The sequence below is a fragment of the Atractosteus spatula genome, chromosome 9 (genome assembly GCF_055471065.1).
Source record: "Atractosteus spatula isolate fAtrSpa1 chromosome 9, fAtrSpa1.hap1, whole genome shotgun sequence".
Classification (NCBI taxonomy): domain Eukaryota; kingdom Metazoa; phylum Chordata; class Actinopteri; order Semionotiformes; family Lepisosteidae; genus Atractosteus; species Atractosteus spatula.
Genome location: NC_142714.1, coordinates 52,222,899 through 52,234,518, shown reverse-complemented (window position 1 = coordinate 52,234,518; position 11,620 = coordinate 52,222,899). Strand labels below are relative to the sequence as shown.

At 46.7% G+C, this 11,620-nt stretch overlaps 1 protein-coding gene across 1 annotated transcript; it reads left to right on the top strand.

Annotated features, from left to right (window-relative positions):
* Positions 1-1,246: 1,246 nt before the first annotated feature.
* Positions 1,247-11,484, top strand: nox1 (NADPH oxidase 1). The gene is made up of 13 exons (XM_088925870.1): positions 1,247-1,333; positions 1,899-1,994; positions 2,751-2,861; positions 3,273-3,357; positions 4,663-4,808; positions 5,494-5,675; positions 5,888-6,017; positions 6,511-6,603; positions 6,803-7,044; positions 7,686-7,848; positions 8,784-8,930; positions 9,483-9,607; positions 10,055-11,484. Exons 1-13 carry the CDS (start codon positions 1,289-1,291, stop codon positions 10,179-10,181), a joined length of 1,692 nt encoding a protein of 563 aa, XP_088781996.1. The 5' UTR covers positions 1,247-1,288; the 3' UTR covers positions 10,182-11,484.
* The last annotated feature ends 136 nt before the right edge of the window (positions 11,485-11,620 follow it).

Sequence of the window (11,620 nt, the reverse complement as noted above, 5' to 3'; positions counted from 1 at the left end):
TTCCGGGAACCAGATGAACCGGTAATCTGTGAAAACCCAACTATACATAACGTTTAATTTTTTTAAAAAAAGTTTTGTTTTCATTTTTTCTCATCCCCTTTCGTTGTTTCCAACCTGTGGTGTCCTTATTATGGGCATGAGACTGCGGGAATTGTCCAGGAGAAAAAAAAATTATAATTAATAATAATAATTGCTTACACTTATATAGCGCTTTTCTGGACACCCCACTCAAAGCGCTTTACAGGTAATGGGGATCCCCTCCACCACCACCAGTGTGCAGCCCCACCTGGATGATGCGACGGCAGCCATAGTGCGCCAGAACGCTTCCCACACACCAGCTCTCAGTGGGGAGGAGAGCAGAGTAATGGAGCCAGTTCAGAGAGGGGGGTTATTAGGAGGCCATGACTGGTAAGGGCCAATGGGAAATTTGACCAGGACGCCGGGGTTACACCCCTACTCTTTTCAAGAAACGCCCTGGGATTTTTAATGACCACAGAGATTCAGGACCTCGGTTTTACGCCTCATCCGAAGGACGGCACCTGTTTACAGTATAGTGTCCCCGTCACTATACTGGGGCATTAGGACCCACATGGACCGCAGGGTGAGCGCCCCCTGCTGGCCCCACTAACACCTCTTCCAGCAGGAACCTTAGTTTTTCCCAGGAGGTCTCCTATCCAGGTACTGACCAGGCTCACACCTGCTGGGCTTCAGTGGGCTGCCAGCTGTGAGCTGCAGAGTGATATGGCTCTTAAACCGTTCTAGTTATGTAGCATCGCATGTCGCTATATGGTGGGCTGAGCTTGGATTTATTGATAAACTGTGTTAAATAAAATACTCAATAACTAAAAGCGCATTTCAAAAGGCAGAAAGTCCTACATTTTGACTTTCATACCTACAGTAGGTTTACGGGCGCAGGATGATCCTTTGCGCTTCCAGAAAAAGCGCTTTGGCCAAGTTCACACCTGCCATAAAACGTTTCCTGAAAGACCTGTAGAAATTCCTCCGCACTCTATATAACAGAACGATTTCTAAAACAAAAAGGCTTCATTGAAATTGAGAGAATGACCAATAAAAATAAAATGCAGCATTTTTTTTAAGCCCTGTTTCCTGCATGCCGCAGTTAAAGGGAATTTTTGCAGTCAGCACTCGAACGGGCCCTGTTCCGTGCGCCCAGCCCGCCCCAGGGTGCGGTCCGCTGGGTATTTAAATACCGGAGTGCTGCAGCTCAGAGCAGCAGTCCCGACTGAAACAAAATCGCACATCAGACCTGCAGACGCAAGTTACCACCATGGGCAACTGGATTGTGAACCACGGGTTATCGGTTTTTATACTGGTGAGAACAAATCTGAATTATTATTATTATTATTATTATTATTAGCACGAGAAATAGAAGATTATTTGTATTAAGAAAGAAGACGAAACGCATGAAATAGGAATAAGTTATAGGTTTATTCAATGCTGAAAAGAAAAGAAAAAACAGCGTTTCGGCCGTGGAGCCGTCTTCAGGTGTGAAATAGGTGCAACGTAGAATATTAACTGACTTACTGTTGTCGCTCTCATTTCTGTTATACACGAGATACATTGTTTTGGTGGTGTCTGCCTTTTAAGACTGTAAAGATTAACTGCTAAATTCTCCTTGCTCAACCAGTGCCAGTCGTGTCTTCCAGTCCCCAAGTTAGTCATTAACCTGCCTTGAGTACTGGGAACCTGCCGATCCCATACTTTTAAGGAATGACGCTGAAATCACTTTTTGTCGGAAGAAATCGCTTTAACTGGAAAGATACGAGTGTCAATTTTCCCTTGAACTATGTAGTCCAGTTCTATGTTCTGAGAGAGTGTGGCGCTCTGTTTTGAAATGCTTGTCAATGGTTTATGAAGTTCTATTTTTTCCTGTTTAGGTGATTTGGATGGGAATCAACATATTCCTGTTTCTGTACTTCTATTTTTTCTACGATGTGGGGGACCAGTATGTCTACACCCGACACCTCCTGGGGGTGAGCATAGCCATGAACTTGCCCTTTAACACAGCCCTGTGGTTCGGATATTAACAGTGCCTTTCATGTTGGTTACTTTACTAGGCACAAATGAAATAAAATCCTTTATTCAGCTAAGAAGGAGGTTACTGTGGGCGGCGCAGCGATTAACATAGCTGCCTCTCGGCTTCGAGGACCTGGGTTCAACTCCCGGGGTGCTGTCTGTGCGGAGTTTGTACGTCCCCCCGGTTCTTGTGGGTTTCCTCCCGCAGTCCACAGACATACTGGTAGATGAATTAGATCCTGGGAAACAGGCCCTGGTGTGAGTGTGTGCATGTCTGTGTCTGTGTCTGCCTGACCTGCCATGGGCTGGTGTCCTGCCCAGGGTGTAGCCTGCCTTGTGCCCGTTGCTTGCCAGCACAGGCTCCGGCTGCCCCGCGACCCTGCATTGGATAAAGGGATTAGAAGATGAATAGAAAGGTATTTCTATTCCTTAACTGATGGTCGTGCTCTAGGGAAGTTAAAACGCTGATGGTTTTCTTTCTGAAGGGACGGGCCACCAACTGCTATTGGGTTTATAGCAGAGACGGCTGACCCGTCTCCGAGGTGCGGCCTGGCTCAGTGTGTGCCAGCTGCCACAGAAAGGGCCACAGCTGGACCTCAGCAGGGGGGCTCCCTGGATTGAGCCCAGCCTCTCCGCCCTCGTGACAGCCATGGTGCCCAGCGCTCTCCGGACACCACCGCCGCGGTTCCTAACGCCGGTCTTTTCCGTTGCAGTCCGCGCTGGCGTGGGCTCGGGCGCCGGCCGCCGTGCTCAACTTCAACTGCATGCTGATCCTGCTGCCGGTGTGCCGCAACCTCCTGTCGCTGGTCCGCGGCTCCTTCATGGTGAGCGGCTCTCCCACCAGCTCAAGCCTCTTGTGCTGTTAGCAATCGCCAGGGAACTGCGCTGCACTTTGACTAGTTTTACTGTTCAATAGAAGCAGTGGGGAGGCACAGTGGGGTGAAAGTCAGCACAGCTCTTTAGTCCTGGGTTCGAGTCCAGCCTGGGTTTGCACTGTGTCTCTGTGGCTCTGTTTGAGTTTGGTCCAGAGCTGCTGGCTGGGTGGATGAGAGTGCGTGCTACTGTGCCATGTGAGGGACGGGTGTCCTGTTCTTCTAGGACAGGCTCTGGGTGACCACTGCCCTCACTTTCAACAGATAGAGCACACAGAAAATGAAGCAGTGCTCACAGTGTATGCATGCGTTGTGGTCCGTTGCGGTTGTGTCTTTCTAACAAGCCCCCTCCTGGTATTTCAGTGTTGCAGACGGTCTATGAGGAAGCAATTGGACAAAAACCTGACTTTCCACAAACTGACAGCCTACATGATTGCCCTCATGACAGGTGAGCACCTCCCCACCACCAGTCTGTGTGTCTCTCTGCTGTTCTCTCCATGTAGCTCCAAAATGTGTGGCTTGGCAGTCAGTGTGTTACTGAGCTGGGAGTCGGTGCCATGATCATTACTGTTTCTTGGCATTTTTGATTTACAGTACATTACAAAAGCATAACAGTACACCCTCTCTGTCCTTAAAATTCTCCTTCGTCTGTACAATAAAAGATGATTGTGAGATTTAGATCCATTCCCTGAGTTACTTTCTATATGAGAATATATCAACCAGATAATGCTTTTCTGTTACTTAAAACAGGCACACAGTACTTGTGCTGGACTTCTGTCAAAAAGCATGCCTGCATTTTGAAGCCATCACAAACCCACACTAGTATTCATACAAGAACCTGTTTAGGCTGCCTGGAGGAATACATGCTTTGTTTTCCTCGTTAACAGGAAAACAAGTGGCCTTTTGACTGATAAGCTGGTGACAGCTTGTGTCATTTGACAATTCTGAACTTGCGAAATGCGCTGAATGGCCTCTTCTTGTTTTGTGACTCTGTGCTATGTGTAGTGAAGTGTGTAGTTGTGTTTTCACCAGCTTGCACACACCCTGATATTTACAGTGGGAGGGAAGAGGTGTGTAGATCCCTGTCGTCACCAGTATATTGGCAAAGCCTTGAATTTTGTCACTGTGAAAGGAAAATTTCAAACACGTTGAAAGGCAATCTGGATAGTACAAATTGAATTAGATAGAAATAAATGCAAATGATGCTTTGGAATCAACAGTTCTCAAGGTTGTTTGCACTGATACCCAATGCAGTGACAATTAAATTCTCTGCTGAGTTGTGTAAAGCTTGTAGTTGATGAATATTGTGTTTTTGGACAGTGTTATCATATTGCTCCGAGCTGAAATGCTGAAGCTCTGCTTTGCTCTGTATCAGGCATGACTGGGTGAACTGCCAGCCAAGCGCTAAGATAGGGAATGCTGCTAGACCTCTACCTTCTGTACTGCCTCTCTGTTTGGGTTGAGGCTGCATCAAAATGGACTTCTAGGGAGCAGAATAAAGTGGAATTAGTCCTCTTGTTGTTTAGGGAGTACATTGGTGGAATGTAATGGGTATTAGTACTGCTAAACATTTGAAACATTATTACCAAGTCATCTCTCCCTCCAAAGACCCACCAGGGTTAAGCCAATGTTTTTTTTAATTCTGTGTTTGTGAGGATAATGTGCAGAACCTGGAGTGAATTCAAGTCACTCCAAGGTTCAGAGCAGGAACCAGGATCCCAAACACCCTCTCTCTGCTGTCTCCTCGGCCCAGCTGTCCACACCATCGCTCACCTGCTGAACCTGGAGTGGCTGAACAACAGCAGACAGGGAGAGTACGACACCCTCAGCACTGAGCTCTCTGAGCTGGGAGATGTGCCTGACGAGAGCTTCCTCAATCCCATCCGCTCCAACAACACCGTGAGTCCTGCTGCTTTTGAAATTCACTCGGAGTCACACAGCTGAGTGCCTTTCTGTGAATGGCCATCAGCCTCTAGAAGCCGGCGCATGTCTCTTAGAGCCGTGCATGGCTGCATTTGTTAATGTGATGTCTTGCATCGCAGATCTAAGAAATCGACAGATTGTTCTTTCGCCCTTTCCTGCTGAGCTGTTCAAGAGAGCCGCCTGTGTTCGCAGAAAAAAAGGTCTCAAGGAAGGCAAGAAGGTCAAATAGTGAGAGCACAGGAGTCCAGGTTGTTAAGCTATCAAGATATCCAGCTAGTCTGATGACTTAATTAACCTGCAGATAACCCCAGACATAATATTTGACAGCTGGTCATCGAAACCCTCAAAGAACATCAGCAACTGCTTAAGATTTAAACAACTTGTAGTTGCTTCACTCCATTGAGGTGCTCATGCTCTTGGGTGGTGTTACTGAAAGCAAAACCCCTTTGTTTTTCATGTGCTCTATCTCTTGTGATAGCAACCTTACCTCGTAGATGATTTCAATGGCAAGCGATTGCGAGTGAAAACAGATTTCACTTGACTATAATTGGGTCGAGTAAGACGCCAAGAGTTCAGGCTGGGGCAATAAACCGGCCTGTGAGCTGCCCCAAGTGGGGCTGTGTGCAGGGACTGACGGTCTGGTCTGCCCCTCGTGTCTCAGACTCCCACGTACATGGCGTTTACCACCATCGCCGGCCTCACCGGGGTCATCATCACCCTGGCCCTCATCCTCATGATCACCTCGTCCATGGAGGTCATCCGGCGCAGCTTCTATGAGGTCTTCTGGTACACCCACCACCTCTTCATCATCTTCTACGCTGGGCTGGTCTTTCACGGAGCTGGGTAAGCAGCAGAGAGTCAGCCAAGCACTATAGACCACAAGGCTCCACACGTGATAGAGCTCTTCTCTGCAAAGACAAGGTTGTGTTTGTCCGCAAAGGGCACTCCTGTGTTCTGTGTCCTGTGTTCTAATCTTAACTGAGAGCCAATTTAGGAAGTAATTCCCAGCAGGGATCTGCTCCTCTTAGTGACACTTGTCCCTCTGCCTCTTCCAGGCGGATTGTGCGCCAGCAGACAGAGGACAGCATGCTGGTCCACAAGACTGCGGTCTGCAGCAACCAGTCCTTGTACTGGGGCAAGATCGAGGAGTGTCCTATCCCACAGTTCAAAGGAGGGGAGCCAGGGGTAAGACTCTCCACATGCTGGCGTCGGCACCCCCTGAGCGCAGCAGCTGAGCGGAAATCTGAGAACAGCACACTCCCCTTGTAGAACTGGTTACCTAGAATCTAACTGTTGCCAACCTTTTCAGCTGACACTTATCCAAAGGAACACCCTTGTTCCTGGATGTGCACCCCCATGTACACAGATGGGTATTTTACTGGGGCAATCAGCTAAAGCACTTGGCTCAAGAGCACATAGCAGTGGCTCAGCTGTGGGATTCGAACCCACAACCTCCCAGTTGTGAGTCCAGTACTCTAACTGTTGACCTATTTATCATTAATAATAATAATAAAGAATGAAAGATTTACAATTTGATATCAAGCAGCTTGGTAGAAAGATTGGATTTTATTACACTTGAAAATTAAACCTGATTAATAAACAAGCAACATGTGTGGATATGCCTTGATACTAATCTGAGTTAGGCAAGTGACTCTTGTCTCTGCCTCTTTTTCCCCAGACGTGGAAGTGGGTGTTAGGACCCATGATCTTGTACCTGTGTGAACGTGTGCTGCGCTTTATTCGCTACCTGCAGAAGGTCACGTATCGGAAGGTGAGCAGGCAAGAGGTTTCTCTAAATCTGCACAGCTGCGCTCTGATACAGCTCCGCTGGCCTGTGTCCTCGGAGAGGCCCGTGCACAGAGGAGGTGGGAGAGACGTGGGATTCCCAACTCTGGGGACATGGAATTCTGCCGATTTCATCAGCTGTTATGATCGTCATCGTCATCATGATCAATAACCTGTGCCCTCAGATTGTGATCCACCCTTCCAACGTGCTGGAGCTGCAGCTGACGAAGCCAGGGTTCCACATGGAGGTGGGGCAGTACGTCTTCCTCAACTGCCCTTCCGTCTCCCAGCTGGAGTGGCACCCCTTCACCCTGACCTCTGCCCCCGAGGAGGACTTCATGAGCGTGCACATCCGCTCCGTGGGGGACTGGACCCGCGGGCTCATCAGCCAGCTGGAGAGCTTGCCCGAGGGGGCGCAGGGGCCCAGGTAAGGGCCTTCGGGGGTCCGGTGCTGCAGTGTGGAAACGGCTCCTGAAGCCACTGGCTCAATAAAGCCATGAACGCCTGGCAGCAGATGGAGTAGCCCCTCGTGATGAGAGCGGTCAGCCAGAATCTGGGTGTGGGTTCAACTACAGGTGTGCAGCTCTGTACAGCTCTCCCATGGCACATGCCCTGGATACAGTGAATAATGCCTGAAATCTGTCCTTATTACAATACTGGGTGCACAGAGACATCCAGTGTAAACATACGGAGGAAATGGCACAAACACACACTTGTATTTGGGGGGGGGGGGGGGGGGGTGTGCCGGCAGGTGTCCCATGTCTCTTTAAGGCAGCAGCACCTGAAGAGCTGGGAGAAGCTGTTCAATTGGCCCAGCTAAGCCCAGTAAGCATTGAACACTCCAATACCCTGACCCTCTATGACTTGGATTCAACAACCCTGTAAAAAAAGCATGAAAAAACAATCACTTCTGAGATTAAATTTTACCCCCCTCCCCTCCCCCCCACGCAGTATATTTTTTAAAGCTGTACAGAGCTACAGTATGTGGCTATAAGTTTCAATGGAAGGGTCCTAGGCTGCCGTGTGATTGGCTGTGGCGTGACATCTGACCTTTCGGTGCCCTCCCAGGATGGCCGTGGATGGCCCGTTTGGCACGGCCAGTGAGGATGTGTTCGACTATGAGGTCAGCATGCTGGTTGGCTGTGGCATCGGGGTCACGCCTTTCGCCTCCATCCTCAAGTCCATCTGGTACAAGTTCAAGGAGTCGGACCCTAAACTCCGCACCAGAAAGGTACGTGCAGGACGCAGGGGAGCCCTCACCTCTCAGCCGACGGAGAACACAACCCCTGTGGGTTTCTCATGCCTCTGCTGTTTGTCAAACATGACAAAGATGCTCATGTTGTTTCTCTACAGAACAGAAACCGGTCAGTCACAAAAAGACACCCTATTAGTAGTTTTCCTGACTGGCAGTGATAGTGTATTGAATATTGAAAGGTTTAGACTATATAAGCAAGGCTTGAAGTTTCCAGTGTTGTTTTTAAAGTAACACACCTCCCTTCAAATTTTCACTAATTGATTTTTTTTGTTCCCTAATTGAAATGTGTGCAATGCCTTTACAAATCATGTAAAGTCAAAGCACGAACCTAAAGTGAACTTCACAATTACAATAAGGTTGTATTTGTAATTATCAGACTGAATCAGCACACAGTATGTTGAAATGGCTGTCGTGTGATCACAAATTCAAGACATCGGTTGAACTCAATAGAAAGGTCTACTCCTGACTGATAATCGTGGTAAATGGAGTGTCTGTCTGTGTCAGAAGAGCTGTCCTCCAGTAGTCTGAGAGCCTTTCTGGAAGAACTTTATACTGTATATCAGCCTCACAGCATCTCATTTTTTCTTTTGCTCTCTTTAATTAAAAGTTCTAAAAGATGAATGCATGATAGGAATTTTTCTTTTAATACATTTGATTAAACACTTTCTAGCGACTGGATTTTTTTTTACCACTATCGACATCTCAAGATATCTTCCTAAGACTGTTTCTTAACTGTTTCTTTTTTTAATGCTGCTGTCATGCATCATTTCCTGGTACAAGAAGGGGGTTTGGCATTAGTGTAAAAGCAATATCCTCATCTGGAAAGCCCGGGAGTACCGGGGAAGGGCAGGAAGCCAACAGAGGCGTGTTTTGATTTTGTCTTCTCGCCGGGTGGCGCTGTGCGTCTGCAGATCTTCTTCTGCTGGGTGTGCCGGGAGACCCATGCCTTCGAGTGGTTTGCAGACCTGCTGCAAGTGCTGGAGAAGCAGATGGAGGAGAGGGGGATGAAGGACTTCCTCACCTACAAGCTCTTCCTGACTGGCTGGGACCACAGTCACGTAAGCACTGGGCATCAGCAGCTGTGGCTCAGAGCTGCGTTCAGATGTGATGGGGGCTTTTCCTCCCTCTCGTGTGCCTCGAGTTTTAAGGCCATCAGCACCTCCTTTGTGCCATTTCTTGTCCTTTAGTGCGAGACTGCCAGTCCCTGTCAGGCAACTCCATGACCGTAAGAGGACCTGTTTAAACAGGCTTGTAGGCAGCAGTGCAGAGGCTGAACCCTGAACTCAACCACCTCGACCAGAGGTCAAAATGCAGAAAGAATCTGAGTTCCCTTTGCCTTCATTGTCCTTAAGTACGCCAGTTAATACTGAGGAATGTAATGCATTTCCATGTGTTGCAGTGCTTTAGTAATTTGGACAGGTGCAGAAATTGAAGTGTTGCTCTCTCTGTGCTACTTCAAGAGCAACATTATGCAGAGGATAACTTGTTCAATGTGGTATCTGCAGAAACCCTGCAGGCATCATTACTCCTGGGCAGTGGGCACTGACAGATTTACAGGTCAAGGTCTGACCATGGCTGACCATGGCTGTGTCCTCTGGCTCTTGCTGCAGGCTGCTCATGCCATGGTTCACTTTGACAAGGACACGGACATCATCACTGGGCTCAAACAGAAAACTCATTATGGCAGGCCAAACTGGGACAAGGAATTTGAGGAGGTCCGCAAGGAAAATCCCACGTAAGATTATCATGCTCCTTTATGCTTCCTTCACAAGATCTTGGCATTGGAACGCAACCGGATACAGATCGTGCATTTCTGTACCACGCTGTGTATGTCAGTGCTGGCCAAATCATAACACTTCTCATCGCTTTCTAGTCAGTTAAACAGCTGGAGAAAAATCACGTCATCTGAAGTGTAACAATGACTATATACATTTGATGAATAGGTTTTCAAATTGTTATTGTCTTTAGAAATTTTAGGTGAATTCAATTTCCGATAGCAAAATGGACCAAATACACAGAAACTATTACATTCAACTCTTGATTCATCATTTCACTGCTATCTGTGAAATAAGAACATTATCCAGATAATAATGTGCAAATAACTGGCAGTGGGATATGCAAAGGAAGAGCTCACTCACACACTAATGACTAATAATTTTACTTTCTGACTGATGTGCTGCAGGTCAGTTGTTGGTGTGTTCCTGTGTGGGCCTGAGAGTCTGGCGAAGACCCTGGAGCAGAAATGTGTGAAGTATTCCGATGTCGATCCCCGAAAAGTGAAGTTTTACTTCAACAAGGAGAACTTCTAAGCAGATTGAATTTGTACACTTCCTTTGAACTCTGCTGTATGGAGACAGTGGCACTCCAATAAGATGCTGACTGCAGCAGCAACAACCTCCACCTCTCACGTTCTCTTTTGCACTCATTAAGGAATCAAGCGATCAGGACAGCTGTTTGTGAATTGAAGGCTTTGGTAGCAGGTTTCTGTGGCCCACATGCACAGACTTCACCTTTCCACCTGCACAACTGCTGGAAGTCAGCACACCTGTGTGAATGCTTTCAGGTCCATCACTGAGCTTTCACAGGGGCTCATGAATTATGCACACAGCAAGACAGCAAGCCAGGAAGCCGGGGACCTCAAGTTTGATCGGCACATCTGAGGAGGGCAATTTAAATAGCTTTCAAAGAAATGTCAAGAAAACAGTTTAGACTTTGCACCCTGTGTATTGCTGCAGGACACTCTGAATGCCAATGGGGAACAATCAATTACCGTCTGGCCCTCCTCAAGATGACAAGCTGGTCTGGGTGACTCATTGCGCTCCCTTTGAGGAGTTCCAAGCGACAGTTTGTGTTCCTGGAAGTTCAGAAGTATGGAGTAGAGTTTGATTAGCTTAATCACTCATCCTCACAGTGTGAAACGCATTTGTAATGACCAGATGTTTTCATTTTATATGTTCCATCTATAGCATGTACAACTACTTGAACTACATGTATATGCATATACACCAGCTATAACTGTTCCAAGGCAGGACAGGCCAAACTGCTTAAATAGAACAGTCAGGCAATGCACCTGATCTTACTAACAGTGGATGGTATTTTCAAAAGAAGAAAGATTGTGCTTATGCTATGTCTTTTGCTTTATATTCCAGGGCTCAGAAAATAATGACCTAGTGCAATTATCTTGTCTGGATGCAGCCACTTCACATAAAAAATGCAGCAAAATAAGCATTGGAGCCAATAGCATTTGTTGCATTTTAATGACTCTACAGTGTATTTTTAAATAATTATCTAGTTTTTAATATCAGGGTAATGCTCTACTGTACTCACAGCGTTCTTAGCCTGATAATTGTTTCTGTCAAAACTGACGCTGTATTGTAATGATAAACGTATGATAGATAGTATGTATAACTATTTTGTCTATACATGGATTTTTTGTACATAGTCTTTATTGAGGACTAATCTCTTGAATTATATGCGAGTTAAATACCTCAGATAATGATTAGGAATGGAATGACCGAAACGAATGGAAAATAATGTTTGCAATGACTTAGAAAGATTATTTAAACAATACTTTGCGTCTTTTACACAAATAAATTCATGGTTGCAAATAAATCACACCATTGAGTATTTCCTTCCTAGAAGCTGACCTGTTCAATGACCAGTAAAAAATAATGAGGTTACAAAACTATATCCGACTTAATACTAAGCATTCAAATGCCACTTAAGGCTAAATACACCTTTAGAAATA